Source organism: Meleagris gallopavo, chromosome 3 (assembly GCF_000146605.3).
Source record: "Meleagris gallopavo isolate NT-WF06-2002-E0010 breed Aviagen turkey brand Nicholas breeding stock chromosome 3, Turkey_5.1, whole genome shotgun sequence".
Taxonomy (NCBI): Eukaryota; Metazoa; Chordata; class Aves; order Galliformes; family Phasianidae; genus Meleagris; species Meleagris gallopavo.
In genome coordinates this window covers 53,241,969-53,264,996 of record NC_015013.2, presented here as the reverse complement: position 1 = coordinate 53,264,996, position 23,028 = coordinate 53,241,969, and the positions used below count along the sequence as shown (strand labels likewise).

General features: G+C 39.3%; 1 protein-coding gene across 1 annotated transcript in view; it reads left to right on the top strand.

Annotated features, from left to right (window-relative positions):
* The first annotated feature begins 4,009 nt into the window (after positions 1-4,009).
* LOC100546243 (ethanolaminephosphotransferase 1-like) overlaps positions 4,010-23,028 on the top strand; it is a 35,984-nt gene continuing 16,965 nt past the window's right edge. Inside the window, exons 1-5 of the mRNA XM_031552858.1 lie at positions 4,010-4,239; positions 8,639-8,747; positions 10,651-10,725; positions 15,065-15,333; positions 20,891-20,999. Coding sequence (XP_031408718.1) covers positions 4,123-4,239; positions 8,639-8,747; positions 10,651-10,725; positions 15,065-15,333; positions 20,891-20,999 — 679 coding nt within the window. The 5' untranslated portion in view covers positions 4,010-4,122. The remainder of the gene's footprint in view (positions 4,240-8,638; positions 8,748-10,650; positions 10,726-15,064; positions 15,334-20,890; positions 21,000-23,028) is intronic.

The window sequence follows — 23,028 nt, the reverse complement described above, 5'->3', positions numbered from 1 at the left end:
TTGGGATGCTTCTGTAGTGCAGTGCTGGAGAGGGCCAGGAAGCCAAGTGAAGATCCAACTCTCTGCTCTGATTAATGGTTAGCTCACTCCCCCATTCTCTTTTCTTTTCCATTTTTCTCTGCAAGGCTGTAGTAAGATTTTGTTTTGGAAATAGTCCATCCTGTAGGTGTTTTGCACCATTATGTGGCTTTCACCATTCTTCATCCCTATACCGATCTGCACGTTTGGATCTTTGAAGGTTCACTCTGGGTTACAAGACAGTCTCCAGGTTGTTTCAGATCCTGTAGTACTGAAACAGACTCAATGCTAATGAGGTATGAGTTGTACAGATAACAAGGCCTCAGACCCCTCCACCAAATGTGGTGAGGTGTGGATGTGACCAGCTGGTAACAGCTGGAGGCATTGCTAAGCTGTGAGGATGACAGCCAGAAGGTAACATTTGTCTTGTGTTCAGCAGTTCAGACCTTGGTCATGGAGGCTGCTTTTGACCCACTGATGATCTGCCTCTTCTCTTCTGTTCTGGGCAGGTTGTCTCTTGTTTGCTCATCTCTTCTTTCTCTGTGTTGCCTAACTTTGCTTCTGCTCATTGTCTTTTCTCTCATTTTTCCTGCTTACTTTTCGTTACATACTCTTACATTTCCTACTGCTCAAACCTCCATTCTCTCACCTGACCCCCTGAACACCCAGGTCTCAATGCTGTGCTGAGCAGAGGTCAGCCTGCAGGAGCTCAGTGAGAGCACATCTTACGTGTGTTGTATACATGTGTGTCTGTGTGCATTGCTGTCTGTGCATCCTGCCTGCTGTTTGTATTGTCCTCACTTCTAGCTCTGACAGAAGCCATTCCTAACACTGAGAGGGAAAGCAGATATCTTTCAAGGAGACATCAGCTATTTTAAAATACACAGTAAGCATTTCTGAGCCTAGGAGATAGAGATGGATAATGCCACTTTTCCTGTTCTCCTCCTACTGCCATTCCCTCCCAATTATTGTAGCTTTCTTTATGTAATGATTAGTAAAACCTTCCGATAATTCCAAGTCCTTCTTCTTGATATAAGTAAAAGGACAACCAGAACCCCCTATCTAGTGTAGGAAGGGGTTGCTGAGGAGTGCTTAGTAGTTGGCTTACCCTTGCACTTAAACACCTCCAGCAGCCTTGTCTTCCACTTTGGTCTTTTAGTGTAAGTGCGTGCCCAGAAAATGGCAGAGTTATGCAATGGCAAATTGCAGCACTATTTTCAAATAAAGTTCTGGTGCACTCTCATGTTAATGTTCATTCATTATAATATGGATGTTTTACCAAGTAGTTTGCTTTTCTGAAAAACTGCGAACATTAAACTGCTGAGGATTTAATGATCTTGAGATTAGTAGATTCTTTGAAGCAAGTGTTAAACTGTGTAGCAGATTTTATTTAAGTATTAGTTTTGCCATGAGAGAAAACTCAAGCATATTTTTTTCCATGTGCATTTCCTTTCATCTGACTAGAAGAAATTACTGAATGAGGGAAGAGCAACTTTCTGTTCTTCTTCACATCTCCTTAATGCTCTTTTCCTTCCCAGAGGACTGTGGCTCATCTTCAGATGGAAGGAAGATCAGTGTGAGGGTTTTCGGAATGTCTCTAGTGATATAACCTGGTCGTAATCCTCATGTTTTTTTAGTAACAAACAAAGATTATTTTGATTTTTTGTTTACTTGACTTTGGAAACCATCAAGCAAACAAAAATTTCACCATGTCGCATGTTTTCCAAAATATATCTATGTAAGAGCAAAAAAATAGTTCCAAATAAATGAGACTATTTTCCCTAGTCTCCTCCTGGGAACAAGTAGTTGTTCAGGAAAGCCAGTGCATACCTTAGGTAGAAAGCCTCATTTTGCTGCTGTTGTTTAGCAAGGATTGAATGATGTTATTCTTGGCTTTGAAGGGCTGAGGTGAAGAGGAGAAAGTCAAAACAGAAGGATCAGGAGCTGAGGTGACATACTGTGCCTTCTTATCTAGGCATGTTTGAATTAACAGAGCTTGCTGGTCAGTAAGTTGTCACATACCTCAAGTAGTCTTTGAATAACATCTGTAGTAAGGAAACACGTGCCTCAATAGTGCTAATGAATACTTCAATTTTTTCTCCCTATTTTCAGAGGATTTCCTCCATTCTCATCTGAATTAATCACCACCTGACTATTCTATTAGCGTAAGGATTTTTATGGCTTTGTATTACTGTTATTTCTGGTGTTAATATAGGCAAAGTGCATGGCTGGTTCAGACTAGGCTGCATGTACTATCAAAAGATCAATCAGTCGTAATAACAAAGGTTTGAAAGATACAGTATAAAATACTGTATATGGAGCTGCAGATCATACATAACAGTAAGAACTCAGTTTAACCTGTGAAGTAATTTTGCAAATGCAATGCTTTTATGAATTTTAATATATATATTTTGACCAAAAAAAGAAAAAAAAAAAAGAAGAAGCTGTTGATGGTATAATTTTCTGGAACTGGAAGACTGGGGTGTAATTAAAAACTGATGAATAATATTACAAATAAACCATTTTTTTCATTAGCTTTATGTTTTCCACCTCTACATATTTTTAGAAAAAAAAAAATCAGTGATGTACACTTCATTAAACTGTACATTTTATTCCCAGTAGAAAGTTATTCTGCCCTGTCTGACCAGCACCTGATAGATATTTACCCTTCTGCATTCACAACATGTAGCTGTGTTCTAATAATTTTACAAGTGCTCTATATTTATTGCCTGTGATAAAGAAGCACAAATTTTAAAATAATTAGGTACGTGTTCTCTATTGTCCAGAAAATAATTAAAATATATCCTTCGTATGCAGATAGAAAAGGAAATGTGGTAAAGCCCTTTGTAGCCTCAAGAGCTCAGAAAGATTTGACTAGAAGTCATGAATTAAAAAGGAGCCATGCTGCACAAATCTTTTGTCCTGCTTGCACTTATGCACTGAAAGCTCTTTGATTGCTCAGATGCGTGGGTAAAGTGTGTGTAGTAAGGCTTAGAAAGTGAGGATACTGAGATGGAGATGAATATCGCCAGACCTCTGTCACCTAAAAGGTGCCTAAGTTTATGATAAGTGTCTAGGCTCCTTTGAGAATTAATGAATTGAAACAGGTGCTTCCAGAATGTGGGCTCATCCTGAGCATAGCTGGCTTAGACAGTAGAAAAATGAGCTATAGAGAGAATGTGCAACTAGCTATTAGTTAAAGCTAGGTGAAATGAAAACATCTCCATCATTAACTTCTTTGTATGCGAAAACCTTCAACAAGTTATGGCCTAATGAGTCATCCTCACTGCACTCATACAATGTTTAGCAAAGCTGCTTTTGGATACAAGAATCTTTTTGCACATCTCATGCATCATGCTAACTGCACACTCCATGTATATGACCTTCCGAAGTCCATGAATTTCTGGAAGAATTACACATTCATTCCCATGACTACTAACTTCCTCCACTGTGAAAGGTGCTTGAGAACTTGGTAGGGAATGGTAATGTCATGGAATCACAGAATGGTTTGGTTGGAAGGGACCTTAAAGCCCAATCCAGCTCCAACCCTCTGCCATGTGCAGGGCTGCCTCCTAGCAGCTCAGCTGACCAAGACCCCATCCAACCTGGTTGTGAGTGCCTCTAGGGATGGGACAGCACAGCTTCTCTGGACAGCTGTGCCAGCGCCTCACTGCCCTCTGAGTGAAATATTTCTCGCTAGCATCTAACGTAAATCTCCCCTCCTTCAGCTTAAAGGCATTCCCCCCATCCTATCACTATCTGACTATGTAAAAAGTTGTTCTCCCTCCTGTTTATGAGCTCGCTAATTATCAATCAAAAGATATTAAATCAAAAATACATTACAAATGCAAAGTGTTATAGGACAGCTTGTAAAATGATAAAGAGTTTAAAAGTAAAATGCGACTACAGAATTGTTTGCTATTTCATCAGCCCAAACCTTTCTGTTTGAACATAGAGATACCTGCAAGATAAATGTAAACCAGGTCAGTGCTTTCAAACTAAATTCAAGCTTTAAGATGGGTCATCAGTATAAAATAAATTTGCACCAGTCACACCCAGTACTATTTTTCTTAGATGCTGAATGGTATCCAGTGATAGAAAACTATGTATTGTTCAGTGCTTCGTTTTACATCTTTGCTTTTTTCCTCACAGTACAGTGCTGTGGATACAAATCCTTTATCAGTGTATGTTATGCAGCCCATCTGGAACAAAATCATTAAGGTAAGAGTCTTATTAAACAGAAATATCACACAATAATGAAAGAATTTGTTTTAAATACATGTAGTATTTTCATTTAAGGATACATACTGATCAGTAAAGCTGAAGTTAGGACATGTATATGAAAGAACCCACTGTACTGGATATATAGCTATATTTAGGATGAATATGTTTGGATTTAGAGGTGTTTTTTTTTTTTAGTAAAAGCAAGGGTTGTATCGTTTTCTTTACCATTATGCAAAAATCATCAGTTTCTGTTACATCTTTCATTAAACAGCCTTGCAGGCATTAAAGGGTTTAAGTGGTACACATTATTTTTGTTCAGCATATGCCACCTAACAACAGCATGACTGAATCTCTGCTGTGCAAGTGATTTTATGCAAGTGCTGTCTCATTTTCTCCCCTGGGTACTTGCTCCAGGGAGCCAGACGTTTCTCTAAGAAGCTGAAAATGAGAGCAGTTACCATGATCACCATAACGATTGGGAAATGGCATCTCTTGAATGCATTATGATCTTCAGTTCTTAAATATAAAGCTGCTCACAATTAGTTTTGCTGTTGTTGGCAAAAGCAGAGGTTGGAGATCTCAATAATCGTAAACTTTATTGATCTTCAAGGAAGCAGAGACCGCTGCATCTGTCTCTGAAATGGAAATCTTTGAATTGGAGTAGACTTGAAAGGAAATGTATATGCAAGAAAATGTATGCATGTGGTCAGAATCTGCCATATTTCGATTTTACAATCCAGCTGTTGCCGATGCTCAATGTAGCAGAAAATTATAATCTCTTGCGCATTACCTCAATGTAATTTTATAAAACACTTTGTACATCCTAACTTCAGAATTAGAAAATAACTGGAGCCGATATGAAAGAAATTCCAAGATGGGAAACTGAATTCAATGATTCAATTATGAGAAATTTGTTTTCATTTCCATCATAATGTGGGGACAAACAGTGAGAGACCCCCACTCTGAGTCCCATGCAGGAGATGAGCAGAGGTTTTGCTGCATGTCTGCTCTGCGCTCTGAGGGATCCACGAGTGTGCCACTGCTGTCAGACTGAAAGAAGAGTGCCACAGAGATAAATCTCCCTTGGAGCTGAGTTCTTCTGGCAGCTGCAGAGTTTTAGAATAATAGAATCACAGAATCATAGAATGGCTTAGGTCCTCAAAGATCATCTAGTTCCAATCATCCTGCCATGAGAGTTTTCCTGGAAGGAAGGCAGTGCATTGTTTGTCATACTCACTGAGCACAGGGCAATAGGTCCTTTGAAAAGTTTGACTTCTTCAGATACCTTCAACCTCCTTGTATGCTAGCTGAGCATGATTTTGTTCAGAATAGAAACCAAAGCTGAGAACAGGGCTGAAAGTGGGAGGTAGGAGTGCAGAACCAAGGCTGTAGAGTTGCTGCCTGTAGCAGATTTTCCACCACATAAAACAACAGTATGACCTGTGTGAAACTATAGATTAACAATTAACTTTTTCTACAGGTTATTTAAAATTATTCTGATTATGCAACTGTAGACATTTCTTCTTAGAAATTATTCAATCCATTGCATGATTCTTATGCCTTTAATTAAGATTTGTGTTTTATAATAAATAACCATCACATGCTGTCTGGCAGATAATAGGCAGCATTACTTGGCTACTGCACTCTTCTTCCTGCGTTTGTATTCATGAGGAGTCACGTCTGTGTGGGAACAATAAAAGAAGGAAGTCTCAGTAGGATACACAGGTGTATGTCATCTCCACTGAAGTCAATTAACCACCTCCCCAGGTCCCTTTATGAACTTTGATTTTATTATTAGAACTGTGCATGAGTAGAATTCTTGTGGTCTCAGGTGACCTACTTAAGGAATATCTCAAGTTTGAACAGAGCCTTATAGAAATACAGGTACTTCACAATTCATTATCCAAATAGGCAATCAATTATATTAAAATATTTGTTGTTTGTATTAAGGCTTTTAGCATGAGTGACTGTGAGCCCGTTAAAACAGGCATCAGTATTTTGTAGAAGTAGGTTTCTTAAAAGGCTGAAGTATGGAATGGTTTTGCAAGAGAGCAGATGTGATTCTTCCCAGTGGAGCCTCCAGCTGTATTAATCATGTAGTGCATGGATGTGTTAGCTTTCTGCTGTCTGTTAATTAGACAGTAAAGATTCAAAGGTGTCCTTAATTAGTATACTACAGCGCTAGTGAAGTCAGGCTTTGTTTTTCCAATGTATTTGTGAAGTTATTCTTTATTACCCTTTAATTTACAATTTATGAAATAGGACAATGGTAGTGCAATACTTGACAAAAGAATAAGGGACATTGAATACAACAAAAGAGATTTTGCATCTGGAATATTTTCCAAATACACGGGCAGTTTAGGTCAGTAAAGGATTGAAACAGTGACTGTAATCAGGGGAAGGGATCTTTTCCTAAGGACAGAAGTCCTGTAACTGTTTTTCATTGCACATCTGCTAGCCAAAGGATTGTACGTACCTGTACCACTGTGCAATCCCTAAAATACAGGTTTGTATTTGTACCAAATTTGTACCAAAACCTCTATCTTAGTAAGTTTCAATAGGATGAGAGAAAATGACTTTAAGTTGCATCAGAGAAAGTTCAGGTTGGATATTAGGAAAAATTTCTTCTCAGAAAGAGCAGTGAGGCAGTGGCACAGGCTGCCCAGTGAGGTGGTGGAGTCATCATCCTGGACGCGTTCATGAACCGTGTGGATGTGGCACTGAGGGATGTGGTTAGTGGGCATGGTGAGGGTGGGCTGATGGTTGGACTGGGTGGTCTTAGGGCTTTAGTGATTTTATGGTTCTGCATCCCCTATACAGAAAGAAGGAGGCGTGGTCTGTCACTACACCCAGAGCATGCAGCTGCTTTACTCTTCCTTGGGAGTTCCCTGAGAGGAATTTCAGCAAACGTTTGCCGTCAATTGTTCTGAGGGATTTCGAATTGGGGTTTCAGAAATTCAGAATGATATAAGCATAGATCTGCGTAGCAACTGTGTGCATTACATTATGTACTTCAATTACTGTAAGATCTGACATACAGTATTTTAAAATTAGTGACAAAATCCTAGTAGTAAAGAATGCAGCTATCAGATTTAATATTTTTCCACCGTTATTAAATAAAGCAATGAAGACACATAGTTGAAAAGTATTCAGAAAATTTCATTTGAGTTTTGAGTTTACAGTGCACATTATCAGTTGTACTGAATATCTGGAAAGTTATTCCTCGGTTGTACAGTACTAGCAAAGCAAGGATCTAATCCTGATGATTAATCTGTCCAACATTCTTATTTTTATATACAATTTTTAGGATAGAGGAAATATAAAATGTGTATAAATTAGTATCTATTTATCCATCCGTTTGTTTACCTATTCCAAACAAATTAACAAGTAAGATTTCAAAACAATGTAAGTGTATTAAATTATTCTACTCCTTTTTCTACAATATTTATACTGTTTTCTAATATGTTACAGTGTTTAAGTCCATCTTCATATACATTTCCAGTCCTAAAACAGTCCAGAGGATTTGATTATAATCCTCCAGTATTTTTATATTTTGCATGTATCAGTGGCTGCTGTTTGAACAATATTTGTGCCCATATTTTCTGTCTAAAAATAATGCAGGAGCTGTGTATGCAACTTCAGAAAACATTTTGAAGCAAAAGGGCGATTTGGAAAGCGCATTACCAGAAAGTGCCCCTGTGGCAGGATAAAGAATACCTTAAAGCCACAGGAGATGAATGGTTGAAAAGGGTTAATGGGACAAAGAATTACTGGCTTAGGAGGAAGCAGAGTCTGTTTCTGCACTCCACAAAGTAAAAAGAATTAATGTAATGTTTATAATTTATAGCTAAAGATGGAGATCCTACAGAAAGTTACTGTCTGGAGAAGTAAGCGAGCTATTTGTAATACAGAGTTGTTCTGAACCTAGAAGTGTCTGATTTTGTTGCTATTCTGAGTTGGGAATTATTAGCATACTACAGAAGAGATTTCCTTGCCGCAGTTGGAAATAAGAAGCCTGACAAAACCCTGCCACGTTGATGCTGAATTGCCACGCTGGGGTGCTGCAGGCCTCTTTCGTTTATAGTATATGGAGCAATGAGAAGCTTTCCCTCGTGTTGGAGAAAACAAGGAGAGCATGTAATTGAGGAAATACAACATTTTTACATTAAGCTTTCACTGCAGTCTCAAAGATCAGACAAAAATGATGATAGGTGATGATAAATTGCTTCAGAAACAGAATTGTAAATTCAAAAATGGAAAAACATGCACAAATCTAAATATTACTGATGTTGTTTACAGGCTTCTCATCTCCTAATGAAAACACAAAACGTTTCATCAAAATAGGACTTCTAATTTGAAACCTGATTTCTTAGATTTCTCTTTTTCTCTTTAACAGATAGTGCCTTTATGGATTGCTCCAAACCTGCTCACCTTCTCTGGATTTGTCATGATTTTAGTTAACTATTTCCTAATATCTTTTTATGACTGGGACTACACTGCTTCGGGTAAATATCCTAATACTGTAATTTTTTTTTCAGAATTACAGAGTTGCTTATGTATGATATGGGGGGGAAGAGATAACTGAATCTTCCTCTCATTCCCATAATGTACATATAGTAGGGTCTGACCTCACACATGGCATTATGAATTTAGATCATTTTTATTGGAAAAAAACTTAATTTCATCCCTAAATATAGGTTTCAGCATATGCTGTTTGACTCTATGATAATATCTCATTTTATTTAAAGTGCATGCCAGGATTTTAATGAACACTCAAAGAACAACCTAACATTCTTCATAAAGTTTTCATTGGTTTCACATTTCCTAATACCTGAATCCATGCCATGAGTGCGTGAATTCCCCTTCCATTATTACATCCTTTCACTATTCTAGAACCCCCCAAAAAATTTCTAAACAAACGTATCCTGAAATTCTCTCACTCCAAGTTCAAATCTTTATTTTCTCCTTATGAGAGTCCAAGTTGAAAGTTCTTTGGAGTTGCTCTTGAGCGTAGGCATTGTTCAGTTCTGGTCTTCTCAGATCAGTTGTTGAAAAAAAGAGCCTACAGCCAGTAGCAAGCATCTCCCAGGTAACAGGTATATAAAAATGTTTGCTTTTCTTTAAACTAGACAACCTGGGGAAAGTTTAGCACTTCAGCACTTCATGTTCCAAAATAACTGCATTTGATTTTTTAAATCACTTTTAATTTCTTATGTCTGTGGTTGGATTTCATGAGGTAGTCTTTTGTAGTATGTTTATTACAACAGTTCTGTGGGAAGAGCGATGTGCTAGCAGGTTTGGTAGAAATATAATCCTGTATGAACATCAAATTCTGAGGTGTCATGAGGCTTGGGTTGCCTATACTCATACTTCAAAATTCGCTTTTCAATCAATGAAGCTAACAATTACCAAGTTCTGTAATAGTAGAGAATCCAGCATAGAACTTTCAACAGGATAATTACATTGGGTGGAAACACACTAAACATGAAGTATTTGTGACAAAGTTTGTTCTTTTGTGTGTAGTTTGCAGGCCTGCTCTTAGCTTCACAGAAGAACAGCATCCATCATTTCTGAATTGAAAACACTCATGCAATCCAATGAATCTTTTGAATATTGTATACCAATTTCATGCACAGAAATAAAAGTCTTAATTTCCTGGACAGCTGTCTTTCATTCTGCAGTTTGAAAACGTGCAGCTAGGAGCCAGGAAGCACCGTCTTCTCTTTCCTGCTGGCAAGGCGAGGCACTGAGGGGCAGGTGGTCAGGGGCCTTGCCTCAGGTGCCAGCCTCCCCCTGCAGTCCTGGGTGCAGGGCTCACATGTGGGTGCTGGATGGGAGGCTGCACATGGATGGCTGCTGTGGCAGCCCTTACAGGGTTATAAATTAGTTAAATAGAATGCCCTTTGGAAAAAAACATTGATTTCGGAAAAGAGCAAAGGCAGCCTTGGGTTACAGACAAATGACAGAACCTTGGGTTCAGTCCAATTCAGCTTTCTTTTTGCATTCATTAAAAGTTATCAGGCACCTTATCAAAAGGAAAAAAAAATAATGTACTAATATCTGACCTAGTAAAAAGGGTTACCTACACTAAAAGAGTTACCTATTTTGACCTAGGCAAAAAGTCTCCTGTTTGGATTTGTATGGAAAACTGATAAACAAAACCCATATTTACACTAATAAAAGTGATAGAGCTTAAAAACTACAGTTTTCTTTTTCTTTTTTTTCTTCTTTTTTTTTTTTTTAAAAGGATTTTTCATAAACTAGTTTTCTGATATTTCATTCAAAACATTTCACTATCTTTGACACCGGGGGCTTATCAGTGGCAACTTGTTCATGTCTATCTGTCTGTCTTGGTGGAGTGCTTTGATATCAACCACTGCTGCCCTGACTCACTGCTCAATTTTTCAGGTACCAGCCCTGGACGTGTTCCAACTTGGGTGTGGCTGTTCAGTGCTTTTACCACCTTCTGTGCTTATGCCTTAGGTAAAGTACAATGGAATGATTAATGTTTCGTATAGTTTTATCTACTGGCTTGCTAGTACTGGTTCCAAAAGAGTCATAATGGAGAGATTATTGATCTCTCTCCAAAACCGTTCTAAGTTGAAAATAAAAAATAAAAATAAAATACAGTAGAATTTAAAAAACCACCAATTTTTAAAGATACTTTTGTGCTCCTATGAGCGTAATCCTTATCTCTCTTTCTCTCTTCAAAGTGTAGATTTTTGTGAAGTTATAATATAAATAAAGATCGTTACATAGCAGCAGTTATTGTTGGGTTTTCTGAAAATCTTTGGCACACAGGAGTGACATTCTGAAAAAGTACCTGACATCTGCATTTTCAGAGATTGCTTTCAAAGTCAGGGAAAATAAAGGACAAAGCAGAGAGAAAGGAAAATGAATGTAATATTTTAATCTGAGAGACACTTCAGTGCTTATGGGCTGTGTCAGCAGGGAGGGTGTGGGCAACTCCATTAGCCTGAGCCTCTAATGGAGATGGGGTACTTTTTTTTTTTGTCTCGTCTAAGGCTGCTTTTCTTTAATAACATATCAACATCATTTTTGTTTTATATTCCATGTTTACTTTTACCAGTGTACCAAGATAGTATTTCTAGGTCCAGCACACCTTGCTTTGCAGTTATTTGAAGCTAAACCTCAGTGAGTTCAGATGTAGAAGTAAACTGGTGCAAGTCTCAGAGTGACATCTGCACCAGATGGATACGTTCCCCTCCAAAGCTAACTCACTCTAAAAAAGCATGCAGTACAACAGAGCTCATTTTGGGGGAACTCAGGCTGATATATTTACATGCATTGCACTGTGTTGCATAGAAGTATCATCTCTTCTGGAGCTGGTTCTCATAAGGCACTGTATTGTGCATGTAGCCATGTAGTTGTGTACCATACTTCAGATATCTGGACTAGATGTCTGTATTCTACACATGTTGAGCACTTTTAGTGTCAGGCTCATGCATGTGGAACTATCTTCACTAGCCACGCTGTTTTCCATTGTGCAGACACTTCCCTCTGTACTTTGAGTACCTTAGCATTTTACACTCATATTAGAGTTTGTGTCAGAACTACTTTCTGCAGAATTTTTGTTTTTGTTTGTACCATAAACATCAATGGGACAACAATCACTTGACATTGATAACCAGTCAGATTTCCTAAACAGCTTTACTTAATCGTTATCAGAAGCAGCAGCTTCTTTTATGTCAACTATTTTCTTTGTAACTGTGAAAAAGTTAATCAGGTAGCCATTGTTTCATAAATGGGAATTTCATGTTAGAGCTGTTGTTGTATGACATCTCAAAAAGCTCTCTCTGGATATTGAGCTTTGGAGGTTTTTACACTAGATTTTGCCAGTGAGGCCTATAGTTCCTAATACTTGGAAGGCAGGAAACATGATGCTGACAGTAAAAGCTATAATGAACTAATGTATATGTAGATTTTTGTGTCTGCTATCCAAGCCACTATATGAAATATTTAGTTTCAGATTTAATTCTCCATGGCCAAAGTTTTCCCTTTGGAAGACTGTAAATAGCCATAGTAACTAACCAAATATGCAACTTAAATCTCTCTCAGCTTCTTTTTAATGACACAGTTACTCTCTCCAAATTCCCTAACATGCTACTTTTTTCCCCTCTTTGTTAAGGTGGTTTGGTTTATTTTCCCTTTCCATAAAGGGGACTATTTTTCACTATTATTTTGAATTCTAATGCTTAAAAGTTATATAAATTTTAATAAAACTGAAGATTTGTGAACCTTCATGAGAAATAATATGAGAATTCTAAAGCAACGGAAACTTGATACAATATATGTCCATTATGGCACACAGTTATTGTCATAAATGATTTCAAACTGACACCTAAAATAGAAAATATTTTCAATACCTTGAAAAGCTAGTGAAACTGAATGAAAAAAAAGATAAGATTTTGTGAAAGTCCACTTTTACATATGCTTCACAAAGTTGCTGTATTTCTTCCCACATACATTATAATTAGAAGCAGTATGTTTCTTGACATTATTCATGTAAGACTTTTTTTAAAATTAAAATATTCCTAAAACATAAAGGCTACTGTTTCATTGTGATGTACATGTTTAGTATCTAATGTGAGTATTCCCTTGGGAAAACCTAAAATAACTTATGAATAGGCTTTAATGTGATAGAAAGCACAGCAATGACAGCAGAGAAGCAAGATCCTAGGCTACAGCAAATGAGGGCTTCCTCAAATACAACAGCTGGGGGCAGAAAAACAAAGGAAAGAAACTGCTTACCTTCCAAAGGCCTCCTGTACACAGAAATCTCCTACAAGACACCCTTGCCTCCACTGCCAAACCTTAAATGAAGTCTGGGAGCCAGGATCTACCCTTGTCACTCAGGTGCATTGCATACACCTGAGCTCCTCTGGGTTGGTCCTGCCTTCCCACCAGGTTCTCAGTCACTGGTACAGGTCATGACTAAGCATTGCCACTACAATAGACTGATTTTTTATCATCCTCATTTTTTAAAAAAAAGAACTAACCCTAAAACTGAAATCTGTCTAATCTGGGATAGGTGTTCTTGAAAAATGAAAGACCATACAGTGCTTAGATATGTTCAGATATCTGATTGCTAGCTAAGTTTCAGAAGCAACATTTAACAGACTAAAGAATTCCTGCACTTCTAACACACTATTCAGGAAACCTCAGGCTTATACGCAGTTTTCTTTCTGCACTTTTCAGTAAAATGCTGCTAACTCAGTGGCAATGTTAATGTCAATGGCTTGAGAAGGGAGCACTTTGAGATCTTTAGTTCTTAGAGCTGTGAGAACTATCTCAAAAGATTTCTATCTGAGTCGAGAATATCTCACAGCTGTGCAGGTATGACAATAGGGAGATAGTCTACATTCTGTGACAAAATGAAATTCCATGTTTTTCTGGTTTAGTTCCCTGAAATATATTTACATTAAACAAAACCCAGAGTGCTGCCAAATAATCCAGAGAAGCTGCATATGATTATAGCAGCTGTGGATTTTTGGTCCCACTTTGCAGAATTTTCCCTTCAGTCAACTTGGGGTTAATAATGCTATCAACAGCCAGTTGGCTGTGGTAACTTCCAAGTAAAATAATAATAAAAAATATGTTCTCCTAGCTGTTACACCAAGTAATTTTTAAGAATTTTTTTGTTTGCTTTTTCTGAAGAGGTTCATCCTGTGTACTGAATTTTTTCCTGCACTGAACTTTAATGAAGAAACTACTACTAAACATCCTCACCAACGGGGTTGCGTAGCAGTCTGAGGGCATGATTTGATAATAAGTCTAAGACAGGTTTTGGCTGCCAGGCCTTCCACCTCCCTGCCTTCCCCACCTCTCCTTTGTGCCACCTCCCCTGCTTTTTGTATTTCCCATAGCCAACTCTGTTCAGTGACCCAGACCTAGAAGAAAAGAAAAGGTCTAACTGTTTTTCTGTGAGCTGAGCAAGCTGCATGTCTTCCCCTGCTCAGCAGCAGGGAACTCTCAGGGTGGCTCAGGCCACAAACCGTATTGCAGAGTGAGAGCCATTACAGTACTTGGCCATCTTTCAAGCACCAGCTCCTCATAGGGAGCAGAGGAGCAGCGCTGAGCTCTGCTCCCTGTGACAGCGACAGGGCCCGAGGGAACGGCATGGAGCTGTGTCAGGGGAGGGGCTGGGGGTTAGGGAAAGGGTCTGCACCAGAGGGTGGTGGGCATGGAACGGGCTGCCCAGGGCAGTGGGCATGGCCCCGAGCTGTTGAAGTCAAAGAGTGCTCGGACAATGCTCTCAGATATAGGGTGGACCTGTGTGGAGCCAGGAGTTGGGCTCAGTGGTCCTTGTGGGTCCCTTCTAATTCGGGATAATCTGTGCTTCTATGAAATGCCTTAGTGACTCTACCCACAAGCATTCTCCGTGAAATCTCAGAATGCCCACAACAGCAACAGATGGGCAAGAAGCCAATGTGAGCACTTTTCTGCACGTTCACTGAGAAACTGTCTGCAGGGACTGACATGAAAGTGTGTTAAGGCCACTGGAGACAAATGTTTCTGGATGTGTTTCTAACGGGTGTGAGGATGTTGGCTTTTAATAGAAGAACTGAGGTAAGAACAATATTACATGAGAACTGAGGCGGTCCTAATACGCTGGTTTTGAGGAGACAATTGTGCTTCAGTTTGCTGTCAAAAGTGCATTTTTCCCAGGTACATATAGCAGTAAATTGTGTATATATATATATATGTATATAAATATATATGTAGTAAAATCTATGTGAGAATATTACTCTTCTAGTTGTGTTCTAATCCTTTGTTTCTTTTTCTTTTCCGACCCTTTCAGATTCCATAGATGGGAAACACGCTCGAAGGACTCAGTCCAGTAGTCCTCTGGGAGAACTGTTTGACCATGGGCTGGACAGCTGGGCTACCTCCATTTTTGCACTCTCTTTTTTTTCTGTCTGTTCCCGGGACAATGGGAAGACTGGAGTTTCTGTATATACAATGTATATGTATTTAAGCATTGTCTTGTTTAACTTTATGTGTTCACACTGGGAGAAATATAACACAGGAGTTCTTTTTCTTCCTTGGGGATACGATTTAAGCCAAGTGGTAAGTATTTATCATTCCTGTTTTATTTTTATTTTTTTAAGTAAGTTAGTGTTTTCATAGTATTACTGAAATAGAAGAAAATATAGCCCAAGGCAAATGTATTAGGCTAAAAGTTTGAATGTGAAATTGAATAACCCTCAAAGTAATTTAGAAAAATTTCCTGCATTTGCAAAGAAAGGACATTCTCAAGCAAATTGTCAGCACTGGGGATTCATTGCCTTGTAGGAAAAAGATGACTTGCAGCAAGCTTAGCAACTGGATGGCATGCGTGAGAATGTCATTTAACTGCCTTTGATTTGTGAAATTAACAAAAGTTGTTATGCACTCCAGAGCCTTAGGCAATTTTCCCAGCAAAACTAGGTTCTGAGGCACTGTGCAAATTAATCCAAACAGTGTTTATTAAAGTAATTACACAGGTGTACATTACTAGACCTGACCAATTCTCCTAAGTCTTACACTGAATGTGATAATATAAACAGCATCATACCTATTCAGTGAGCATTCACTGTTGTCAGGTGATTTCCACCCTTGAAAAATGTTAGATTAATTATTTGGGAATTAAGTAAACATGATTCAGAAACACGAATAATTTATCAGTCCACAGCCAGCTTGCAGCTGATTTCTTGCCCAGCTTACAGCCCTACCACAAGATGGACATCTTCACAAACACAACCAGTGAGGTCACCACTTGCTGCAGTGACCTCACTGTGCAAATGAGTGGTAGCAGTTGCAGCAGCATCACATGTTGCCAAGAGCCCTGTGCTTGGATTTTGGGGCTGGCTAATCTCTGAGATAGCCAGATAGCCAGGCTCTTGCAGCCTGAAGAGCAAACTCCCAGAATTCTTAGATTCCTGTCCCAGGCATGGGATAAAAGGTGCAGCCAACAAGACATAATCGAAAAGAAGTCTGACAAACATTCAAATATGTGTGTTAATGGAAATACAGTATTTGAATTAACGGCTGCAGATGTATTGTTGTAAACATAATCAGAATCCAGAGGTTTGAGAGCAGCTCGGAGACGGTGGTCCAGCTGTGGTGCATCTGTTTCATCTCCTAGGAAATAGGTTCTGGGAGAAGAAGTTGGCTCAGCACTAAGACATTAGGCAGCCAGCTGGTCTGTGAGTTTCTGCTGTATCTGTGCAAGGCTTCTCAGTGAAGTCCTTTCAGCCGGGGATGAATGGCTGTGCTCAAACCAATTTCACTTGTTGCTTGGATGATCACTGAAGATAAATATGTGCACATTTAAAAAGATCTTTTTGATTGCAACCTCATCAGAACTGTATGAGTGCTTAAACGTGAGAGTGGATATCCACTAATGAAGCCGTACTGTTAAATCTTCCAGTGCCTTTCAGTGACCTAGGCCCCTGCAGCAGCATTTCCCATCTGGGAAATAATGTAATAACATTTCCCCGCCTCACAGATTTGTGGTGAGGCTTAACTTCAGTAGAGTTTGTAAACTATTTTGATTATCTTGGATGCAAGGTGCTAACAAGTGTTACTTCCTCTTCCCCTTTGATGTGGAATTGCTATCCTATGTGCTTTCTTTCTAGCAACTTCTGTGATGATTAACTTATAGTCAGAATAATAAGCTTATAAATGTAAGGATTTTTTTATGCTTAATTGCACAATCATCAACAGTGCTGGTAGACTGTACTACTGAAATGTCTGTCCATTTTTCCATGTGCTAAAATCAGCTTTCATAGCTGTGATTGTGAGCAAAAACACAAGACATAAGGTGTAGATAGAGGTAGTATTTTTTACGTTAGTTCAAACCAAATATTGTGCACATCAGAAAGACTCATACGTCTTTTTTTCTGGCTGTGCTAAGTAGTCCAGTGAAAAACATTAATTCTGTAATAGACATTGCTCTGCTCTTGTTTTTCAAACTGGTCCAGCAATGTCTTATGATGGGTGCACTCTTCATAAAATCACAGTGTTATAGACTCGCTTGGGTTTGTAGAGACCTCAAAGATCATCCAGATCCAGCCCGCCCCCCGCTGCAGACAGTGTTGTCAACCACTAAATCAGGTTGCCAGTGCCTGATTCGACTTGGCCTTGAGCACCTCCAGTGACTGGATACCAAGGACACCAGCAAATGGCTAATGAGAAACAAGAAAGAAAATGCTTTCCTTGCTGCTTTGTTTTTTTTTTCCTCTCAACTTATCCACCAGATGTTGCCACAGTCACATTCAGAGGAAGAGGGTGAGGCAGCACTTGCAGGCTCTTTTAAGGCTGCTCCCATATTGATGATTTCCTACATGGCATTCCTAGCTGAGCTGCTGCATGAGCATGCCTCTGTGCTGTCTTAAACGTCTCTACTGGCAGTATAATGTGATTGCACTGGCATGCCAGAAATTCAAGTGGTCTGGTCCTCTGCTCCAGGTTTTAAAATGCATGGCATCCAGGAGCGTTGGACTTCATTATCATTACAAAGCTCAGGAAATAGTGCTTTTAATATAAGTGTACAGATAAGTAACTTAGAATCGTAGAATTACAGAATCATAGAATCACCAAGGTTGGAAAAGACCTCCAAGATCATGCAGTCCAACTGTCCACCTATCATCAGTATTTCCCCACTAAACCACGTCTCTTAGTACAACATCTATATAATTTCTTGAATACCTCCAGGAATGGTGACTCAATCCCCTCCCTGAGCAGCCTATTCCAGCTCCTATCCACTCTACCACTCTTTTGGAAAGGAAATTTTTCTTAATATCCAACTTGAATGGAACACTGCTGCTGAGTCAGCTTCATTGCATATAAATACGGATGGTCCTCTGACTGGATCTGCGTTAACTTGGTGTTAAAAGAGCTGGTGTACCCTGGGAAAAACTATCTCGTTACGAGTAGAGACATTTGTGGAACTTTTGCTGATCACATTTTTCCATGATTTGATGACTCATCAGAACTGGTAACCTAATTTCAATAGCTGAGCTGTAATTGGCACTCCAATTAGCTCTGTTTACAGTAAAAAGCCCTTTATGGGGAACTATGGCATGTAAACCTGAGATACAGCTTTGATAAGTCTGAAGGAGAGTCAGTTGGAGGGCTGAATGTTAGTGGGCCCAGCATCAAGGAGCAGGGCACAAGGCTGCCTTGTGCTTACTCCCCTGCAAGCAGAGAGGAGCAGCCTCTTGGCACTGTGTCATCCTGACAGTTTCTGATAGAAGCCCCTTCCAACTCAAATGATTCATTGATTCTGTGTCATATTGTTGGAAGGACCATGATGGATTCTCCTCCTGCCTGGTTCTTAAAGGAGAAGACTGTGGCATCTTTGTGAGCACTGTGAGATTTAGTGGGAGCAAGGTGATATCACGGGTAGAGGGGAAAGCCCACATCCTGCATCATATCTCTTCTTTCTGAACCACTTGATTATGATTTCACTCAAATGCTACTTGGTTAATTAATCCCTCAGTGTGTTTTGTTGTTCGCCTGCCACATACCATGTGTCTAAATGCAAAATGAGCTTTTTTAACACACATAAGAAACTGTGTTTATAAGCTAATTATGCAAACCAACTATTTCTTGAAAGAATAGATGTTAGGGAAAAAAAAGGAAAATTGAAAAATTGCACATCATACTAAAGCTAAAAAGTGGAATCACTTGTGGGAAATCATTAATTTGTATTATTTTAGGAAAATACCATATTTACTTTCAGTGTAAAACATGCGTTTATGTGACGTCCAGATGTCACTCCCTAGACGTTCAGTGTGAGTAGTGTGTTAATAGAAAGTATTCCAAGGCATGAACAATTAATATTGGTGTAATATGCTAGTGACACTGAATATTACACTACAGTTCATGTCATTTTTTTTGTGGAATCATAAAAATTTATAAGCGTATCCAGTGTAGTTTCAACAAAGATGAGAAAATGTTTGAATTTCTTTTCTGTATAATTCAGTATACCCAATGAGCCTGTATGCAAAACACACTAACCTACAAATTAATGCCATCTGTTTTCAGATTTCTATCTCCATTATGTGCTATTGCCTCCTCTTAAATGAGATCTTGACAAACCTGGAATTGGCCTCATCAGAAGCCACAGAACCCAATACTGTATATGTCTGATGCTCACTTGCAATACAATCTTTACTTCTATTTTTTAGTTTGGACTTCTCATTTTATGAAAGTTTGTAATTATGTTTATTTTCTCGTGACTAGCTTTATATATGAAAAGTACTAAGTCCAATCAGTAAAAAGCTATCTGTCTTTTCTTAGGTAGAATTAGACAGTTGCACTTGGGAGCACTGCTGCACGTTTTAATTATTATTTTTTTTTACCATCAAGTGTTTTTTAAGATAGCCTAAAATATATACAGCTTTTTAGCATACTTGGTTTCTGTCTAATAATTTTGACAGTCTTCAATTTCTGCTAGCACAGCTTAGACCAAGGGACACAGCCTTCTCATCGCCCAGCTTTCTAAAAGAAGACTTGGAGAGTGCTGCAATTAATTCACAGCAGTTATTCCTACTGATTCCAGTGATAGCAGGGGCTTGGTTACAATTCTCTAGAAACCAAAATACCAAAGAATTGAAGCCAAAGAGTGTTTCTCCTACACAACATCTGTTAAATGAGAGACAACCTCAGCCTGGGAGCGCTGAATCCCCCAATCCCAGGGCGGGGGATTCCCCATACGGCACGTTGCCTCAGCGCTCCCGTTCCTAGAGGTGTGCTGACATCTGACAGTGATACCCGTGAGTGTTCTGCCAAAAATACTGACTGTAATAGCGGATAATACCGAAGCTCCTCTTTTATTGCTCGCCAAAAATATCTGTTCAGAGTGCAACGTGTGAGGGTAAATTCAGGCTCTGTCAAAACCAGCTGGAGTTTTGCCCTCAAATCTGATGGAGCTAAGAGTTCATCTGTCACGTCTTACGGATAACATAATGCAGTCTCCTCAGGGAGCCAAATGTTACCTCTGTTGTAGTGGGTTGTAAAACCCATTATATACATCCTTCATTTAGACCAATATTTCTCAGAGTCCTAAAACATGACTTTTGCTCTTGTTCCTGCTCTTCTCCTTTTGATTCTCACGCAGGCAATTGCGCATGCAGTCCTAAGATGCCCCATTCAATAACATTCTTTAAAATCTGTGTCATGATAGGGCAAGAGCCTTGAATTTAGATACAGAGAAGTGAATGAAGTCAAATATAGTGGTATCTAACAAAAAAAAAAACAAGCTAAGCAAAAAGATAGTAAAATCTATCATATGGTAAGGCTGGAAAATTTTTGTGATCCCAGAGTGAGAAGCTGTACTGAATTGAAAAAATAGAAGTTATCATGTTACCTGGGAATAAATAAATGAATATCTAGTCTCCTCACCGGCACTACAAGTAATGTGACTCTTTGAATTTTCATAATTCACTGTTAATCATGGTCCAGAACAGTTCAGGGAACTGAACCAGACAGCACAAACTTAGCAGTGGTTGGCAGGGCTGCTGGCAGCCAGCACTAGGTGGAGAGCAGGGCTGTATTTCTGTTTATGCTGAGATGGTAAGCAAAATTCTGTGCCCTTAGGAGGAAAGAATTAAAAATATGTTATCTTTTTTTTCTGTAGGTGTTAATAACAGCATATCTGCTCACCGGCATTGTTGGTGTGGAAGTTTGGCAGAAGCCTTTCCTGTTTGGTTATTACATTACAGATGCGTTAGTAATCTTGCTTATAGGTAAGTGCCTGGATCCATGGAGAACTTCATTGGTATTTAATTCCTTTGATTAGATAATTCCTTATTTTGCCTATAAATTTCATTTTCCTTTTGTAAGCGTTGGCTAGTCCCAAGCTGACATGAATAGAGGTGATTAATAGGAGTATTACTGGTAAACTTCAGCTGGCAGACCACTCTGGAAACATTTTTCCTCACTGAATTCATATCTGTTGTATACAAATAACACAAAAATTGTTCCTTAGTTACACATGCAGATCAATGTGCTTTACTGACTGTTTTCAAACACTCACGAACTTCTAATATCAGTCAGGTAAAATGTTGTTCACGTGTGGTAAAAGATAAGTAGTTCGGCCTGCAGCACACTGTGGTCCAAAACATCACGGATAGAAAGAAGAAAGGTATTATTTAAATAATGATAGGAGGCACAGATCTAGATGGTTTCTAAGCTCTGTTTTTAGAATTGCCCTCAGACCAGAAGTACACATTTTTCATACGCAGCAGAGACCAGTGTGCTCATTGCCTTACCCTGTCAATGTATCTTGAAGTAAGCAGAGAGCACTTCCAGCTGCTACAGCTAGATTAAGAGTTACATTGCAATGAGCTAGAACAGCGGTCTTAGATACAAAGGTGTGCGTGTGGAATGCTTCAATGTGTTGAAAGGTGACAACATCAGCATATGTATTTTTCCAGGATTTCTATAAGAACTTACGTGTAATGACAAGAGGGTGCAAAACAAAGGGTTTGGCACAGGCAAGACAGACAGAAATTCATTTGGGCCTTGAACCAGATAGAGGACTTGAGTAGGCTATCATCCAGCTCCAGCTTCAGCCAGGGGCTGCCAGAGTGCTCCTGGGGTGCTTCTAAACCTGCTGCATTTGCACAGCTTTGTGTTGTCACATCTACAGTTGCAGCATCTACAACTGACCCCTATGTGACTGAGGTTGAGCGATCTTTTTATTTGTCAGGGTTGTTTTGTGAGCGCAGAGAAAAAGGAAGAAAGGAAAGGGCAAAAATAGCGGCTGCCCTTTTGGTAGGCAATGCAAGGATCAGTCTCGCTGTGTGCAGTGAGGAAATGCCCTCTGGTGGGAAGAGGGAGCTCTGTGTGCTCTGGGAGCCATGCTACAGAGCCAGAGATGGGTGCTGGCTTTTGACTGAGCCATGCTGCTAGGGTCTGCAAGTGCAGAGCTCCATCCACACTACCTACATTATTTCTGCTCCTCTTGTCAAGGCACATGACAGCTGCCTCAGTGAGGAGCTGGATGCACTTGAGAAGTCATGGGTGAAGGTTTAACTCAAACTAGTATTAGTACAATGTATTAGGAAGATTTGTGCTAGGAAAGCACATCAGCATGACAAAATCCACAGAACTGAACATCTTTTTTCATATTCTACTGCAAAGCGAAGTTTGATGGAATGTTGCTTTAGATTTAGGAAGAAGCGCTGCTTCTGTCTAGTGTTGCATGGCTGGATTCATAAGCAGGGAGCTGAGTACTTCTTCCATCATTGTCCCAAGCAGAGGAGACATAACTGAGAGCCAAAACATTTCTTTGAAAATATTGTTTCTTGCACTGTGTCTATAATGCCATTAGCACAGCAACTTTTGCAGCTCAATTATACCTTTAATAAAGGTGTAAAGTATGTAATACTTTGTATTATTCTGATCCAGAAAACACATCAGCTTTGTCACAGGTATGAATCCCAGTTCAACAACAGTGTTTAAAGTGTTTTACCACTGGATAAACTGTGTGCTGTAAATCTGGATATATAAAGTTTTTAGAAGCTTGCAGTAAATCCCAGGACCACATTGTGCCTACTGAAAAAGCATTGACATAGCCCACACCGAGGGCAGAGCACACCTTGCTCGGCCAGACCTGTTTGTCTCAGGTCACCTCCCTGCAGCACGCTCAGCTCACTGCCTCTGTGGCCACTCAAAACCCAGAGCAATGCAATAGGGCCTCCTCTGCTTTTTATGAGTTTGTTTCCCAGAACCCTGAGAGGAGCCTTTAAGCCCTAACTGCTATCCTTAACC